This window comes from Rhyacophila brunnea, unplaced genomic scaffold, assembly GCF_057557595.1.
Source record: "Rhyacophila brunnea isolate RB1 unplaced genomic scaffold, BYU_Rbru_1.0 scaffold_8, whole genome shotgun sequence".
Taxonomy (NCBI): Eukaryota; Metazoa; Arthropoda; class Insecta; order Trichoptera; family Rhyacophilidae; genus Rhyacophila; species Rhyacophila brunnea.
In genome coordinates this window covers 15,251,680-15,271,859 of record NW_028233350.1, presented here as the reverse complement: position 1 = coordinate 15,271,859, position 20,180 = coordinate 15,251,680, and the positions used below count along the sequence as shown (strand labels likewise).

The following is a 20,180-nucleotide window of genomic DNA, read 5'->3' as shown; positions in this document are numbered from 1 at the left end:
TCCTTATATTTAGTCTTAAAATTATCTCTTTCATCCATCATCATTTTTACTTTTTAAATTAAAAAGAAATACTTACGTGGTTGAGCAAGGAATCAGATTAGATGTTTTATGAAGCCGTTTCTAGAGGTCAGGGTTACGTTTCGACTTAAGCCCGCCTGTAACAGGGGTGTATCACATCACTACTATAATAATGTAATTTAATATTATATTTTAATTTCATTTTGTGTACTGGCGGCCCTCGACTTTCATACGCAATTGGTTGCTGGAAATGTGTACGAAAGTAAAGGAATGTCAAAAAGTGCACTTAAAAATATTTATTTATCAGTGGGTATAATGTTAACGAGGCGTATCATAGCAAACAGGTGTTTTTTTTATAAATTGTCAAGAGATAGTTTAATACCACCTTTTTTTTTTATTGTGGAGGGAGGAGGTAATCAATAAAGATCTAAATTTTAAGAAATGTATGAAATAGCGAAGTGTACGAAAGTCGAGGGCCGCCTGTATAATGCTATCGGGCCTCTCAGACTTGTGATGCAGTTTCACGTCATCTTATGTAATGATAACAATGCACTGTCATCATCACATGACTAAAATTGGTCACACTCTAAAATATTTGTAGCATTCAATACAATGCATGCGTTTCCTAGAGGCAATCAAGACCCACATTGGGCTATGGTGCTGATGATCATGAGATGTGTACACTGCACAGCAATATCCAAAGATAATGAGGAAGATCAAAAGACAAAAGATAACTACCCTAGCATGTGCCAACGGTGGTGATGTTCTGCACGCAGTCAAGAAGTGAAAAGGGTTCGGTGCTGGGGTCCAAGGGTCCGTCCACCTGCCCCGACCACGGCAGTCCAACATATTCTGGAGGTCGCATAGTAGTTATTCAGTCTATGTTCAATACGCATGTTAGTAAATTATACTACTGCTCTTTCCCTGGCAGAAATGTTAATTCTGTACATATGAGAATTCCTTCAAATTGTAGAAAGCAAAGTTTCCAAAATAATTGCCAATATTTTTATAAAATATTAATTCCGCCAGGGTTTTTATTTAGAAGCAAAATTTACATGACGTCCTTTATATTGTTTTTATGTACCTATTGTTGGCTGAAATTTGGTGCCGACGATTCGCAGTTTTTGTATTTCTCTGTCGTTTTAAAATTGATAGAAAATGCCCTGTTTTATCTGCCATGATTTTTTTTCCTAATTAATTACAAACTACAGGAGCTTTTGTTACCTATGTTCAAATTTTTGAATGTGCTGTCAATTTTCAGTGTTGCCAACTGCCGTCAGTACACGAAAATCTGCCTGACGCTGGAAGACAGAAATCAGGATACTTTTTCCGTATCAGGCAGTTTTTTATCCTCTTTGATAGACAGTACCTACTAAAATCCTATTGAAATTGTTTTTGAACGATTATTCATATCGGGAATGACAGCAGAGAGCATAGACAAATTTAATGACAACCCTGCCAAGATATATAATTGGGATTTTTTCTCATGGTAACACTGTAAAATTATTACTTCCTTTTCCGTAGCGGTCTGACAGTACGGTTGAGATGGTTAGTGGTTTCAATATTTTAATTCTCAATTATCTTGATAATCATAACAATATCATTTTATAAAATATAATTTTCTAATACTATTTTATGTTTTTGCAGTCTGCCCACAAGACATTCATCATCAAGCGAAAGCTTGCCAAAAAACTTAAACAAAACAGACCTATCCCTCAATGGATCCGAATGCGTACTGGAAACACAATCAGGTGAATTATAATAATTGTTTTCACTTCCCTACTGATCGAAGCCACTCAGTGCATATCGATTGGATATTATAAACACACTGACGGCCCTTGGTCTACTATAAATTGGTTAAATAAGCATGTTTACAATTTGACAGTTAGGTTATGTGTCACGTCTATATATTTGACAGCTAGTCGTTTATAGTAATTTTCATGATGTGGCAACGGCTTGTTGTTATTATAAAATATTCACGTCGGTATTTAGACATTCGCCAAATATTTTGTTATAAACATAATATTGTATTTGTGAGTAATGGCCGGTCACAAAAACGATATTGAGTACTATAAAATTACCCCAATTTTCTTAGCTGTGATGAATTTTAACACGGAGTTGCATATAACTCGAATTGAATAACATGTGGAACTTTTCTGTGGTATCGACGTTTATTTTAATTCAACAACTTTAATTTTTTGGTAATCATACTGATGAAACAAAGTGAAATGAAGTATATGACTTTGGTTTTGTTGTGATTATCCATGCCTATAATTATGGGACTGATTCATAAATAAATACAAACAGGTCAATAATTTTTCCTCACTAATAGCCGTTTCACACAGGTGTCCTGAGAGGCTGCATTTATACATAATTAAATGGGCACGTTCATACATAGATACGTGTGTCGCGTTCATTTACATGTATATGCAGTATCCAGAGATACCAGTGTCTCATGCAACAGCACTTAAGCCTTTACCAGCCGCGTTTTGTATTTTTCCCCTATTCACTTGATTTTTTGTTACCTAATATTTGATCTTGGTTGCCTCAAAAGAGGTTTCATAACTGAGTTTTGTTATACGAGAAATGGATGTCTACCACTCAGTCATCCTATTGGGTCACAACACATTGAAAAAACAATTGGTGTCTGGGATTCGAACCCAAGACTCACGACTTTATAAGCTGACATCTTTTATTGCTCTACTATAGTGGGTGCTTTATTAACCCAATGCCTACGGGCCCTTTTAATTAATTTTGTAATTAACGTGTTAATTTGCATTTGAAAAGCAACTAGCAAAAACACAATTTTGTGCGGCCCGTAAGCATTGGGTTAATTCTGCGATACAATAGTGTTCGAACCATAGGATACCATAAACAGATTGGCAATATAAACGGTTGGTACAGCTATTTAACAATATCCTGTGATTAAGAATGGGCATCCCCCTGCATGTTTCAATGTGATTGTGGCGTTCTTCGTAGTCCAGTGTGTAATGCGCTAGCCTCCCTTCTAGTAGCTCTGGGCTTGATTCCCGGTGAGGTCACAATATATTTGTGATATATCGTTTCACTTCTATTACTAACTATGCTACTCTCATTGGGCCTTATGGTCTGTTGTAGTGTTTAAAAAAAGAAATATATCGCTACCTGAAAGCAACAGTGGGATAAGTCAAAAATACTAGTCTTGAGGTAATTACACTTTGACATGTTACTATGTTATTTGTTTTTTGGTAAGATTTTTTGTATGACATTAACGGTGGACAGTTACTGTGGAAGTCGCTGGACTTTTTTTTAATAAATGCGACATTGATATTTTTCTTTTAAATGAGGTTATACATTTTTCTTAAATTTAAGATTCATTATGTAGGTATAGCTTTCAGCATCGTTTAGCATACTTATCTCAAAATTGACTTGTTTTGCTTTTAGGCAGGGTTATACACATTTATTATTATTGGTTTGCTCTAAATCTGAATTAACCTGTTCTCCACCACCCCAAATTCGACTGCTACCTATCGTCTCCTCACATCATCTGTGTTATAAACAACGTAATTGTGATATCTCATGCTTTTGTGGAGTCCGATATCATTCTTCGAATAATGAATTCTTTTGAAATGATGGATCATTTTATTTTCCTGTTTATCGTTGGATTCTTCTGGTCCCTTCATTGAGAATCTACTATTCTAAAAATTTCTGGTGCAAATAGTCTTTTGAGCAGTTAACTATGTTTAAACAAAATTCACAATAATGGACGTTTTCAAAGATATCGCAATGTTTTCTTAATGGTTTTTTTTTTTTAATTATTTTCAGATATAACGCCAAGAGGCGTCACTGGAGGCGTACAAAGTTGAAGCTGTAAGCTGCTGCTTCTATTCTGTAACAACCAATTAAGTAATTCGACTATGGACATTATTTTGCCATATGTACAACTATTAAACTGAGGTCTCCATTCAAATATTTTAGTTTTATTCATTAATCATTTTTATTCCTCATCCTTCTCATACCCCCCCCCCATTTTCAACAAAAAATCGATTGTGGGCAAGAAAGGTAATATCCTAAAAATTATTTGTGCCGAGACTCGTTAATTTATTATATTATGGACAGTGTGCGAAAAGTTTATTAACACCAAAATTTTAGTTTGCTAAAATCACCTGTAGTTTTTTATTAAAGTAACAGCACAAATAGACCCCTGGGCCCACCGGTCTTAACTCATTTAGTGCCAACACCGCGTTTCTAGTACTTGGCCATTAGATATAATTAATGTGTTATTTAAATGTGGCAATTGAAAAGTCATCAGTGATTGTGTTATTAATGTAAATATATAATTGTAACTATAGGTCGGTCCTTGGGTTTTATGCGCCATATTATTCCACAACCCCATCTGGCAACAGGGTAACCGCGCCGCGACACTAATTTTGATTGATTTGTAAAGATTTGAGACCAATTGGGCAATTAAAAATATTCAACCAACACTTGAAATTTCGGCGGTCATTCTGCATTTTATTTTGCCTGAAACATAATCGTTAAAACGGGATTGAGGAGTATATGAAAGTGTGGTTAAAATGCTTCCACAATCATTGAAAATTTTTGAAAATGAAAACATTCAAAGAATAAAAGTATGCCTTTGGCTGGAGACACAGTGAAAGAAGAATCTCGAACTCAATTGTAATTTTCAAACTTTTAATAGCATTCTTAAAAACTATTTTTTCATTTTTTACACAAAAAACTGCTGACTGTCACAAAATAATATTTAGGAAATTTTGGCACGCGTATCATTAAAAATGTTTAAAACAATAACAGGTTTTTTCGGTCCGAATGATTTGTGTATTAATGTCGAATCGAATTTACGTAGTGATTGACAGACGAAATCTGGCAACTTAGAGAGTAATATCTAACATGTTTGAAATTCAATGACCCTGGTATGTGGTCTGCAGATTTGGGGTGCTCCACGCGAAAAAAAGTTGACTAAATCATGGCCCCCCCCACAAGGGGGGGGCTGATAGGGGTCTAGCCTGGGGGCTCGGTGTGGCGACTAGCTAAATGAGATCGACAGAATACAAAGGGACTATAAAATATTAACCTGTATTTTGTCATGCAACTAAAATTATTTTACAATTTTTCCTTTCATCATCCTGCGTATTTCGGCTCTTGTGATTTACAATCATTATCGCCGTCTATACGCACTCCTGTCTTTTTTTGCCGAAATATAATACAATCATTAATAAGTTGGTAGGTACATCAATTGCATTGATTTAATTAAAGCTCAAATTGCAAAAACAATAAAAACGCAAAAAGCTATTATATTACGGGTGGTGTTTTGAGTTTATGATTATGATGAAAGGCGTCACTTGTCCGCTCTTTAATGATGAGTATATTTGTCGGCTTGCAGGTATTTGTTTTGATAATTAACTGCATTTTAGATAATGCATACTGATAAAGAAAATTAACTAAACAAAAGGTGCATTATATAAATAATTTCTAACTTATAGTGGGTTATGTCACTGTCGGTCTGGATGTCTGGCAGTGTACAACCAGCTGTGGTATAATTATTATAATAGTATTTGTAGGCAGTGATGTCCCGTGGGGGTAGGCAGATTGAGCGTCGCTTGGGGGCGGCACTTAACTGAAGGGCGGCAAATCGAGGAGAATCATTATCATTATAGCTACCTAAACTTAGTAATAACGGAAATACATTTCCATTAAGGGGGGACGTGCGCCGCTTAGGTCAAAATGGAGTTTTATGCTATTTTCAAAGCATGATAATGGACATTCCTTAAGGTGACGCATCAGTGAAACGTCAAATAATTTTCAACTGTACGCGCGACGAAATTTTGTACTCGCTTCGCATTCCTTGAGAGAACGTCGAGTCAGACATACGTCACTTTGCTGCGTGATGGCGACGGGCCAATTAATTCTAAAATCGTGTAAAGATGACTAAAAACGTTACCCATTTACTTTAAAAAGAAAACATGTCAATGAATATATTATTATTGTTACTAATAGAATAATAAACAGAACATAAAATGGACATATGTTGGATTTATATGAGAAATAATATTTCGTTTGACAGGCGTCTTTTGCACCCGCGACCCGAAATCCGCACATCGCCTAGCAACGATATTTTTAGACCGTGCCTCAACTAATGCATGGCCTTAAGCGTTGTAGATAATCTATTTATATAATGTTGAAGCCTTATTATCATTTATTTTAAACATTTGATGACTGCATAAAGTATTTTTATTACATAAAATTGTATTCTTTTAAACCTCTCGATCTAATGTTTTAGAAAATAGTCATATTTCAGTACATCCGTATGCAGTGGTGTTAAGATTTTTTATATTTATTAATTTTAAAAGCATTTATAAAACCATTAGTAAAATTTATGTCGTCATTATTATAGTGAAATATTTACGATAAAAAATTATATTGGTAATCTCTGTGATCCCAAATTTGACAAGAATTAGGCATTTTATTATTCAAAAAATGGGCAAGATTTACACATTTAAAAATAATTCTAAAGATACTGATTATAAGCTATGTCTTTGACTATTCAAATGTGATAAACATTCTACGAATAATGTTTGCTTCATAATAATTATTGACCTAAGAATAAGGTAGTATTTTTTTGAAATACACCATTTCTATTGGCATTTCCCAGTGGCTAAGCAACATACGGCCGTAGCCATAAATTGACAAACGATAAATGAAGTAGGGAGTAAGATCATGGTAATGCGCGTTTTTGAACATGTACAATGTATTAATTTAATTTTACTGGTATTAGTAATGTATCCATACAACACATTTCTTTCTATTGGAGTCATGAAAAGATGATAAAAAGTACTGTTGTTTTTATTTAATAAAACGCAATTTTTTATAGTACTTATTCCACTTTTAATTAATATATTAGGACCGGTTGAAAATGTCCCACTGAGGCGGACGAAACCGGTCCTAATATATTAATTAAAAGTGGAATAAGTACTATAAAAAAAAATTGCATTTTATTAAATAAAAACAACAATACAATGCAGTTCCACCATGAATTGACAGTTAACAAAATAAAAGATAAAAAGTACTGTAAGTATAAAAAAATGTGGTGGCATTTTGGCACTGTGACGTAAACACAATTTACGTACCCCTGTGAGGGCGCTCCCATAAGGAGTAGTGCCACCCAGCCGCTCGATCTGATCGTAATAGTCAATGTACCTCCGGTTATGTGCTTACGACCCTCGACAAAGCAGAGTCATATGTAATATATGTGGAAGTCCCGCAGTTTGCTCTGACAGGTCCCACTACTTCTCAGGGTGAACTGTGGATGTTATAAGTCGGTCACAAGGACCATGAAGAGTGATGGTAAGATGATAAATAGCGACGAAGTAATAATAATTAATGTAAATTTAATATGATAATTAAACACATAATGTAACAAATAGACACCCTGAATAAGATGATAGTAATAGGTAATCCATAATAACAATAGGTATTTTTATAATGTTAAATAAATAGTCAATAGGTATACTAATGTTAAAAATAGCGTAATCTTATATTGGACATCGATTAATGATAAATGATGTAATTAAAATGACATGTATTATGTACTGTATAACTGCAATGATTAGATAATATCAACGTGTATAATTGTAGACCGACATTAATATATAAAAACGTAATCATAATTAGAATATAATAGTAACATAATTAGACCCGCGAATTAAGCTAGATATTAATTAATCGACATTTTAATCAAATCTAATTAACCGAAAATCGATCTAGACCTGAGCTCCATACATAACATCCACACAGCATCTAAAACATTCACGAGGTACCTAATATCCTTGACTTCTAATTTTTATCACATCCATATTAAATACCATACGCGGAATCGACGAATCCCGCGTATAATCAAAGCGCGAGTTTTTACGCGGGCCGAAATTGCGCAATTTCATAAGAGGGTCGACTCTTGTGTATTTTTCTGTTAATTTCCACAACTGTGGTATCAAAATTTTTGGCAAGTTCTGATATTGCATCACTTTTTTTCGTACGGTTTTTATAATCTTTCGCGGTCACATCCCATAACTCCGGTTTAAGGTGATATTTGTCTATTAAATCAAATGTATCTGCTTTTAACCACTCTTTTTTAATATCCATATTGCTCGATGCACTTTACTACCTGTCAAACTAGCTAGGTACGAATAATGTCAGGTACTTGACATAAAGTAGACGGTGGCTCAACTTTGGTGATATATCGCTCCAAGTTCGAACTTGTCGTAAACGCGGTGTTTACATTTGCGTATATAAGTAGATTGAATAAGTTGCAGGTGAGAGTCGACACAGGCAAAATAAGTGGCAGATACAAATATACTTACTGTTTACACTTAAGTGAATATGGTGTCATACATAAATATGACGATATTAGTGTCAAATGTAAACGTACCATTAGCTGCTTTTCCCATTCGGTATCCCGGCAGTTGTCTCCCTCGCACAACTGGATCAATTCCCTATCCCGATTATAGCGGCAGCTTCCTCGCTCACGCGTAAGGCCCCATCCTTGTTACGCAATCCGTGACAGGCGCGAATTCTCCATACAAACAAATTATTAATGATAACTAGAGCTACGCGTGTCCGATCAGATTTAAATTTGAAATGACGTAAGCGTCTCTGGACCGCGGTGAACTCAGTTATTCCGTAGCACGCGTGACTCAAAGGGTTCGCGAGATATAAGGGCTCAGGACAAGATTAATTTTCCCGCCGTAATTATAAGTTAATTAGATATAAGACATATATGTGTACGTAGACGATAAGGCCTAGTAATTTAATAATTTTATTTTTTGTCGCTAATGTGTACGTTGTGCGTGGGCGGTGCGCTTATAGGTTTGAGCTTGTAACTCCTGCCGCTCAGCCATGACGAGACTGTGGGGCATGTTCATATGCTAGCCGGTTTGAAGACGAACAATTTGATGTATCATACTCCTCCGTACGTGAAGTTTTCGCGTGGTTAATTGAAATCCTAAACGACAATACAAATTACAAATCGTAATTACTGTACGGAGACCTAGGTAAAATCGCGGACGCACGAAGCCACCGTACACCGAATACAATTGGTTTTGGCGCCCTCCCTACTTGCAATCTCGCGTAGCGGATGATTAAGTGCGAATTTTATAGTGAAAACGCTATACAGATTCGTGACCCGCGAAACGCTGATCTAGGGGGATGAAATCTTCAAATTTAGATAAAAACCCAGGATTTTCGAATTCTGTATCCAGTTCTCTATCCGTCCCAGGGCCGTTTCCACGCAGGAACGGGCTGTGTTCGGTCCATACAAATTCATATCTTTGTGCAAGTTCGCACAGGAGCTTGGTCCTCCCAACTCCCCCCCCCCCCCCCGCCTTCTCCTGGTTGATACCTAGAGTTGGACTTTGTCGTTTGGGCGAGAAAAATTACTTTATAAATACCTAAACCCGACTTAGTAAAAATCGCGAATAATTTCGAAATAAATACCTACCTGGTACTTTAACATTTTGAACGCGAAGTTTAGTTTTCGTACAGTGGTTCCTTAACGGAGGCCCCGAAATTTTTCGAACTTTCATTTCATTCGAGCATCGGTTCCTAAGTCCAATAGTGGCGACCCTTTAATACGTTGGAATAATTGTGAAATTTTTCGAATTTAATATTTCTTGTTTACGAGTGGTAATGTACTTTATCATTTGACGGACGACCGTATACTGTGTACTGAACAATTATGTGAATAATATTAACTTTCCGAACTATAATTAATTATAATATTGTGAACTTTATAACGTGAACAATATATAGACCTTTTCTAACTTTTCTGTGAGTTTTCTTATGGTGACTTATGTAGTCGCCGCCTACTACAAGACCTTGGCCTGCTTCTCCTCATACGATTGACCCTCCACTTCCAACCCTTGGAGCTAGCCGCGGATTTGGAGGCTCCTCAACTCCCTAGGGGCGGCATTTTGTCTAGGGACGTCACTGTTTGTAGGTATTATAATTTTGGTGCGCGTACTATGTCCAATATAAAAATAGTAGAGTACCCCCAAAATACTATACTTTTGAATATGGGATAAAAGTTTTTTTTTCTTAAGGGGGTACATGCTCAGCGTAGGTCAAAATGGAACTTTTATTGCATTTTCAAACCATGATCCTGGACATTCCTTAAACGTTGTAGATAATCTATTTATATAATTTTGAAGCCTTGTTATCCTTTATATTTATTTTAAACATTTGATGACTGCAAAAGTATTTTTATTATATAAAATAGTGTTCTTTTAAACCTCTCGCTCTAATGTTTTATAATATAGTCATATTTCAGTACATGAATGTGCAGCGGTGTTAAGATTCCGCAATTCGTACGCGCTAGTACTATACATTTTATTACGGCAACAAAAGACACAATTGACCTAATCTGTCCGAACAAATCACTATCCGTAATTGACCTATTCGGTCGGAGTCCTCATTAAGAGGACGTTCTACAGAATTGGCCTTGAGAATTGAAAATATGATTTTTTAACATATGGTCCATAATATCTGGTCTACTAGTTAATATAAAAAGGTCGTGTGAAAGTTGTTTGTGTCAATAAATTTGCTCTATGACTGATCAGACTCATATTTCACATTTATTTCATCAGGGCTGTCGAAGACATAAATCATAAATAATTATAATTTTAAATTTTTATTTATAATATGTATTATTTAAGTTTTGTGCATCTAATGCCGGGTCCACACTGGCAACAAGTTAAGTTGCTGGCAACCTCGTTAGATTTTACGATAATTATGATGATTATCGTAAAATTTCTTAAGCAATTATGGTAAGTATCGTAAAATTTAATGAGGTTGCCAGCAACTTGTTGCCAGTGTGGAAATGGCTTAATATCCACTGTGGTTCACGTAGTGGCATGGACCTGGGGTTAACTAATTCAGGAAGTCAACAGCCATGATAGAATTTTTTCCAGTTTTGGTTGCATTATACCTATTCCAAAACTCTTCTTTAAAATTCGTTTCCGATTTTATAAATGGAAATTTCTCGGTGTACATAGTAAACAAACCTACGAATAAAAAAAGACAAGAAGGAACATACTGATTCATCGCAGTAAAATCTGGCAATCAAATTCGCCGTTTTGAAAAGCGACGATTTTGCGTAAACAAATATCACGTGGTCTGTACGTGTGCGGCAAACTTCGAATGTGTTTGTAATTTTGTGTATTTTATGTTTGTGTATCACGCATTGTCGGCCATATTTGCCGGCCTTTCTGATTGCCGTGATTTGTACACATCTTCCTTCCTGTCTTTTTTTATTCGTAGAAACAAACAGTATTTTTTATTAGTTATATGAAGTTGGCATTGAATTTGTTATAAAATAATATACAATTAAAAGATTTTGAAATAGAAAAAAACACATTTCCAAGCTTTCAGCCGTGCTCACTCATGCATGTCATTCGTCATTTAGATAAGTATATACACATTTTGATGTTATCTTTGCAAAGTGCGAATGTAATGTTTTCAAATAATTGATATGGATTAATTATACCATCGTATTATTTTCTCGAAATCATAAACATACTATAATAGTATTTGAGTATCAACCTATGTTCAATTTGAATTGGGTTATAATACTAATATACCCGTATATATATCAATAGTATGTTTGCTACAAAATCCACCCAAGTTATCAGTACGTACTTGCACAGGTTTGATTAAAAACTATGATGAAATTAACATTTTAAAAATATTAATGCTTAATATTATTTTGACAGCCCTGTTTTCTGATCGGCTTCATCTCGCAGGTGTTCATAAAATAATAATAATGCTCCGCGCGGCAGACAATATCAGTAATAATAATAATGTTTCTTGAAATAAAATCTCCGATGATTAGTGATTTTTGCGAAAAGATCGATTTAAATTAACGTAGTTACGACGCCGAGGTCCTTTTCATACTGAATTATATTTGAATGTCGAGCTCTTCAGCGGCCCCTTAAGTGACTCATTTCCCATATCTAGTTTTAAAGGCACGCGATTTTATTTTGACAGCAGCTGTCAGTGGTTATACAGAAGGGGGCGAGTTCATAACAAAAGTAGTCTATGGTTAAGAACAGATGGATTTCGGTTTAGGTTCATGGTAAGTACGAATTGAGCATTACGCCCTAAGACCCGAACAAGAAGACTTAGTGTTTTATTGAATTTAACAAACATAAATATAGGTATCCTTTTTTTTGTGAATCCGGGGTTTGATGGACACCTGAGCTAGCCACTGGAACCCCGGACATCTCAAATGGCGCCCAACGTGGGGCGTGAAGAATCGCATTGATTCTTCCGAACCCGCGAAATAAAATTTAAGCCCGCGAACGCTAAATAAAAGTTTATGAGTAATCATACTGTGTATCAAGTGTTAACGAGATCCAGGAGCCGGAACAACCAAGAAATGGCTAACGAAAAAGCGGACTCCGACGTGACCCTCATCGAAGAAGAAGTGCTGTCTCCAACATCAAACCGGGAGAGTCCTCCTCTGGTGTTCGAAATGAGGCCGCGCGAGGACGTGAATTTGCCGACTGTAGCGTGATCGACAGCCCTGAAGCCTACGTCAAAAGCAGTGCCGGTCATACCACAATTGTACCAACCTTGGAGTTTGAAGCCGGAGCTCGAAGTCTTCTACACGGGACACCCACTATAGGCGTACTTCGCCGCAGCTAGGAGCCCGCCCGAAAGTTGGACAGGACTCGCGCTAAATCGATTAAGAGATGAGGCAAAAACATGGGGGAAGACGATGTCTTCAAAACCTGCTGGCAGTCATTTATTCACCTGCTGCGCTAGCAGTTCGAATCGTCCCTCAAACGTCGCCAACAACGGACGGAACTGCAGAACTTGGTACAAGGACCGGATGAAGATGTCTTCGGGTTTTTGATAAACAAGAAGGATCTGGCGACGATATTGCTACCATATATCCCTGGGAAAGATCTTGGTGAGTTATTTTTCGACTTGTTAAGTGAAAGGGATCAACTGCGGGTGGGCCAAGCAGGCTGGTCCAACCTGGACGAACTACTGGTGGTGGCTCAACGCCTTATACCAACTACAATCAGACCTTCCGTAGCGATAGCCACACAACGAAAAGAAAGCGGCTGCCTATGCGACTGTAATCAAAACTTAGAACAGTCGAGCGCACGCCCAAAGCCACGTCAACAAATATTTAAGACTGAGACACGCCCTGAACCGCCTCCGCAACCACGAGAATCAACAAATGATAATCAGGCCAGAACCCCAAACGGAGCCTTCCTGGCTCGAGGAGGCCAACAACGAAGAGGTGCTTTCCATGGCGGAAACCGTACGCCATTTTATGACGCAAACGGCGTTCGCAAGTGTCAGTACTGCGAGTTCGGTTACCACCCCATACATGCCCGAACTACCCTGCATGGAGACACAACCAAGAATGGAGACCACGGGAAACGGAGCAAGAACATTGAAGGGGCGCCGCAGAACCGAGAAGCCGCCTTGGGCTCTCGAGGAGGCCTCGTGATCTGCGGATGCCACCTACCATGGTATTCAAGAAAATAGTGATAAGTGTTGTGTTCGGGACTCCCTTACGGCGCCCATGAAACCTAGTGATAAGTTAGATAGTGACTTTCTTATGAAGCCTATTGTTGATAATGTTAAGTTGAATAATAATTGTAAAAATGTATCGACAAGCAACGCCGATTTTTATTCGGAACAACTTCTCAGACTAAAACCTTCAGTCAAGAATAAAACGAGAATATTTCGCTTTAAAAATAAATTTAATCTCGTCCTAGTTGTGTGCCACACGGTAGCGAAGAAATTAACTTAAATTCCGATTTCATTGATACTCCACAAAGAGAGAATGAAAATCAGTCGGTGTTGCTCGTCGAAAACATAAAATGTAATAAAATTAAAAAGGTAAGAAAGATGACGGACGAATGAAGAATGTGTGATCCACCAAGTCCTAGTGACGAGTTCTTCGGAACAAATCGTGCTGCGAGCACCGATGAATCACCAATCGTGAGTAAAAACCTAATTGTACCTAGCGATTTCAGTGATCGATTTGAACTTACTCTTAAAGTAAAGCCGCCTATTGATTTGCCTTGGAAAAACCTAACTAACTGTAAACTTGAAGCCATAAGCATTGATGAAAATAACCTTAACGAATTACAAGTAAATGACAAAACTTTAAGTAACACTGATAATAAACTTAATTTTAAACATACTGATATTAATCCTATTGATTGTGTGCGTATCGAATCTGGTACAAACAATAAAAATGCAATTATAAATACGAGGTTAACTCAAGACGATATTATGTGTATAAATGTTTCAAACGCAGCGAATAATATTATCGAGAATAAATCGATACAAAACTCGCATGGGAGTTCTAAAAATAAAGTAGTGAGCGCGAAAACGTTCAGCGAAACCATGACCTACCGCAGATTGCCTGGGTCAGGATTAGCTAGCAAACCCGCGTCACCACAAACGTCGGATGCTGCGCGCGAAAAACTAAATAAACGAATGTCTTCATCTAATCGAGCGGGAATAAATATATTAGCTATAATAAATAAGATAAATAATAAGAAACGTAAAATAAGTAATAATAAAAATGTTAGTTATAAGGAAAGTCTTGATAATAATGAAATTATTTATTTAAAAATTATATAAATGGCGTGCGAAAACGTACCACCAAAGAAGATCGCTATTGCCAATAGTTTTAGTGATACCTTAGTGAATAATAATGATGTTTTAGATAAATGTTTAATTGATAAAAGTGTGAAATATAATTACGAAAATTCAGCGTTGAATAAAAACGTGAACGGTAATAGTGTTCAATCACATAATGATAATAATAGTAATAAGTGTGTGAATTATGATAGTGTTAAATTAGATAATGACAATAGTGATAAAATATATTTAAATACATTGTGTAGAAATAGTTTTAGTAGTGTAAATAATTTAAAATACGGGATACAAGACGACGTGGCCTCTGCTGGGGTATGTGTGTCTGGGTATGGGGTTAGCTCATATAACGGAGGAGCGCCCCTTCTCAAACTGCCCTTGAGCATCCACGGAGTAACTGGACGTTACGAGGCCGTCGTCGATACTGGAGCCACGAGAACTCTCGTACGGAAGGCATTGGTATGCCCGCCATACAAAGTTAAGGGCGCTCCTCAAGCGCTCGTTACCGCGAGTGGCGAAACTTTGAGCACAAGCGGGGACGTTTTACTCAGCGGATATTTGAGCGTGACAGCCTCGTGGAATTCGATGCTCTCGCCTTGAACAATTTGCATGTCGATCTTCTCATCGGCATGGATTGGCTGGACAAACAAGAAGCGGTCATTGACATGAAGCGTCGCTGTGTACACTTTGGAAACCACATACGACAAACTGTTCACTGTCAAACGACGAGACCGCCATTGCCTAGCGAACAAATTACCTTGGCAGAACAGTCACCTGACATCCCTGTCCCTGCGTTGCTTTAACTAAAGTTATGAAGGACTTTAGCGACCAGTTTGCCGAACACGGACCACCGAGTAGAACCACGGAATTTCGGATTCATTTAAAGGATACTACACCCTTCAGGTTGGGACCTTTTAGACAATCCAAAAATAAGCGAAGACAAATTCAAAGCGTGCAGCAGATGCTTGCGGATGGTGTAATAGAGCCTAGCAACTCTCCGTACTGCTCTCCTGTACACTTAGTACCCAAACGCGACGGTACCACCCGGTTTTGTGTGGATTACCGAAAACTCAACGCCCTCACTAAAGAGGAGGCTACTACCCTGCCTCTTATTTTAGAGACACTCAAGGACCTATGCACTGCCACCATTTTTAGTAGCCTAGATTTGCGTAGTGGCAAGTAAGACTTGATAGAGATACCGACGACTGACGGCTTTCGATACGGCTGATGGTAACTGCTATCACTTCAACGTCTTACCATTTGGTTTACAAGGCGCCTGCGGCGCATTTCAGAGACTCATGAGCCAAGAGGTACTGGTCGGACTCATAAACAATATATGTTTAGTCTATTTGGACGACATTATTATGTATAGTCGGTCGTGGGAGGACCACGTGAACCATTTACGAATGGTATTTGAAAGACTACAATACCATGAACTAAGAGTGGTACCGAAGAAGTGCCAAATTGGTCTCAGAGAGGTCGACTACCTTGGGCACCACATTATAGCCACCGGAAATGAGCCACAGTTGCATCACCTGCAAGAAATAGAAGCGGCAACCCAGCCCACAACTAGGAAGGAGTGCGTAGCTTTCTAGTATTATGCGGGTGGTTACGGGAGTACATACCTAGATTTGCTGAAATAGCTGTCCTTCTGACCTAATTACTTACAACAACGGTAAAATTTCACTGGACTAATGAAGCCACGGACGCTTTCAAAAAAATAAAAGAGGCCATGAAACAACCACTAAAGCTAGCCAGACCGGATTTTGAAAGGCCCTTTTGCCTACAGACGGACGCTTTGGGACGTGGGATTGCGGCCGTGCTGTTCCAATGGAAACAGGACGGTGGACGCGATGTCATAGCCTATGCGAGTAGACGCGTGAATGAAGTCGAGAGTAGGTATCACAGCAATGAAATTGAAACCCTGGCGGCGGTTTTCGGTATTACAAAATATCGGGGATACCTCGAGGATCGAAAGTTCACGCTGATCACCGATAACCGAGCACTCACTTGGCTAAATACGGCGAAAATCATAAGGGTAAATTAGCCCAGTGGGCGATGCTCTTGAGCGAGTTTCGTTTTGATACGGAGCATTGCCCAGGCGTTGAAAACCACCTGGCCGATCCCCTTTCAAGATTTCCTCAGGGACCAGCAGCTAGCGCTGAGAACGCAGAGGAAATAAACAAACGAATGGAAGCACCCACGCGGAAACCCGCACCAGTGACAGCAATGTTGCTCACAACGGTCCTGGCATTGGACCTAATGGGACCTTATCCTACCACGCGTTTGAAAAACCGATTCATTTTGGTGATCACCGACCTATTTTCGCGGTGGACTGAAGCCTTTCCGTTGCGATCAGCGGTGCTATCGAATATCATCCCTCTAGTGCGCGAAGCCCACGTGCTCTTTTAACGGATAATGGAACTCAATTTAGTCACCCGGCATGGCTCGCAGCTTTGGAGGAATGGGACTGTTTGCAGTGGACGACCGCTATTTACTGTCCCAGACAAAATCCAACTGAACGCCGTAACCAGGAGATTAAAAAGGGGTTGCGTATTCGGTTGGCAGGCCTTGAGCAAAACACGTGGGATGAACATCTCGCGGACAGAATGGGTGATTTACGATGCCGACGCAATGCATCAACAGGATTCACCCCTGCCGAAGTACTTTGGAGGTCAAAAATGTGTAGGTCCGGATATTGGTCTAATCCATTGAGATCTAGAGAGACTAACGTAATTGAGCGAAACTGTGACGAAATGATCGCTGCTGTTCTAGCCATCCAAGAAACTTATTTCGAGCGAAGAAGGCGAAATCAAACAACCGAAGCACCAACTTATCAAGTGGGGGACTCTGTCTACACAAAGGAATACCCTAAAACCAGACCAGGTGCCTGTGCGGGATTACATCCAAAATGGACAGGGCCTCACAAGATTATTTGGAAAGTTGGTAGAACATTGTATTACGTGGAGCGACGTGGCCGTCCTTACAAATTCCATGTGGACCAGATTCGGAAACATCATCCTCCTGTGGAGATTGAAGAAGAAGATGACGTCTATAACTAAGACGAAGATGATTTGGAAGATGATACCAGAGCTTGATGGTGTGGAGAGTGCGCACTCTCCTTTCTCGTCGTGGGTTCATGAGGAGGCTAGGGACGTGACGCCTGAAAGATGTCGTGGAACAACGGGTGGTACTCTCAAAGTGTTGCCATCCACGAAGAGAAGAATGAAGAGGAAATGGAAAAGGATACTTGCGGCTAAAAACCATGCTACTACCGGTGAGAAAGCCATGCCGTCAACGAGCCTAGCCGTTGTACCGCTAAACGATGCTTTGCCCACAGCGGTAGGAACGGGTGCAAGCACAGTATCTGCCCCTGAGGTGCTGCTGCAAAGACCAGCAGACGAGTGGGAAACTTTCCACAGAAAGATATCCGCTGCTCGGGACGAGCCTGGCCCAGTGGTAACGCCACTATCTCGCCCTCGTCGCGAAGGCAGACGACGCCCGGCTAGGTACGCTCCTATAGTGCCAGAAAAAAAAGAAGTGCGTAACGAAATAATAATTCCGAACAAGGGCCAAACGTCTACGAATGTAGCCCCTCGGAATACAAAAAAACTGGACAGCCCAAGAGTCGAAGACGAAAATAAACCAAACTCTGACTTATTCAGGAGCATTGCTTTGAGCAGGAAAATAGTAATAAAAATAAATATAGAATCAATACGAATAGTTAGTTTGTAGTTGTATTTAGTATAAACCGATATAACATGAACCCGACAGATTATCCAGGTATGAGGCATGTGGCCGTGTGATCAGAATGTACGTCAAATCCGCAGACAGGGGGGATAAAATAGCTTGCCGTCCCCACATCGGTCTATGCTGATAGCCTACATCCGTAAACTCCGACGGTTAGACAAGTCACCTGATCACATGAAAGCCGGCTTAACAAAAACATAGGGCCAAATTCCTTGGTAACCTGTCTGGATAGGAATTAATAAAATATAAATGTTGATCGCCGAGGCTGGAATCCATCTACTTGAATATATTATTGTTTTGTTAAATTATATACTTAATAGATGAACAGGGAACGAGATAGGTGATCAGTGAGATCAGGGCATGCCCTTAGGCTCCACGTTTGAAGGGGCGAATGACACATACCTGTTGTCAACAGGCTATTGTTGGTTTCCGTAAATATTAAATTTACGTTTACTATTAAAAAACGGGCCAAACCGCAACCCTGATCTCTATAAACAATTGAATAAAACACCTGATCTGGTTCCCTGTTCAACTACGTTAATATTTTATTTATGAGTAAAGGCCTTCGTCCGGTGTGTGAAAATGTGTGGCTTCTCTAAATGCTATTTATATTATTCATGTTTGAAAATGATTGTTTGTATTTTTCTCTCTCCAAACCTCAATTTTGGTGGCAAGACCTTGGAGAATTTTGAGAACTTGGAGAACAAGAATTTGTAGCTCCATAACTCTTTGCTTGTTAAATCCACCAATAAAATTGTATTTCAAAAGTGCTCGTGTCAATATCAAATGGAGAAAAATTTTAATTGTCGACTTTTACAATGGGCGGATGTAAAACAACAACAATCACACCTTTTTGCATCAACCATCACGGAGGAAAAATTAGTCTCGCGTTAATGTCATTATAAATAATATAATAAGTGTACAAATCCATGATAAAAAATAAAAATTGTGAATTTTGCAAGTTTTTTTAAAAATTGAGAATTTGGCAAAGAGCCGCGGTTTGCCGACCCCTGCACTAGTGTAATCGGAATACGTACATCAAACGACTTATTATATTTTGTTTAAATATTGTTTACAGTTGTAAATTGGTGTTGTTTTATCACTTTTTTATTATTTTGTAAATTATGTATTTTTTATACCGAGTATATATTTTTTTCAAAATTTCGTGTGAATATAAACTTTGTCTGACGTTTTAGTGCATGTGAACCCTTGTGTTTTAGTGATATAGTGATTTTCATTTTTTTCAATGCATCGGCCATCTTGTTCAAAAAGGCAAAGAGTAGAAGAAAGCGATGACCAAATTTACGATAGTGATTTTGATAATATTGTATTGATAATATTTTGTTGGTTTTATGGCGCGGTCGCCTAATTATTTGACAATACATGAAAGGCAAAAAAGCAAAATATGGCATCAAACTTTACATGCTCGGAGTCTGGTGGTTTGGCCGTAAAACTTATTGTTTATGACGGATCAGCAGATACAGAATTGGAATGGAAAGACCATACCAAAAAAGTTGTCTGAAAATGAATTAAAGGTAAAACAGGAATCGGTCATTCTGTTTTCATGGACAACTAATATAATAGTGTTCTACTGACTGAGGATTTACTCAGACATTTGTCACGGGAACCCTAAGGAGCAATAGAAAGGGTAATCCTGATACGGTTGTCAATAAAAAAAACTCTAAACTGGTGAATGTATTAGCCAGTACACGGATATGGATATATGCGTTGCA

General features: G+C 38.3%; 1 protein-coding gene across 1 annotated transcript; it reads left to right on the top strand.

Annotated features, from left to right (window-relative positions):
• Positions 1 to 1,531: 1,531 nt before the first annotated feature.
• On the top strand, positions 1,532 to 3,967 carry RpL39 (ribosomal protein L39). Its single transcript, XM_085958775.1, has 3 exons — positions 1,532 to 1,566; positions 1,666 to 1,769; positions 3,823 to 3,967. The coding sequence occupies exons 1-3, from the start codon at positions 1,564 to 1,566 to the stop codon at positions 3,869 to 3,871; spliced, it is 156 nt and encodes a 51-aa protein (XP_085814901.1). The 5' UTR covers positions 1,532 to 1,563; the 3' UTR covers positions 3,872 to 3,967.
• The last annotated feature ends 16,213 nt before the right edge of the window (positions 3,968 to 20,180 follow it).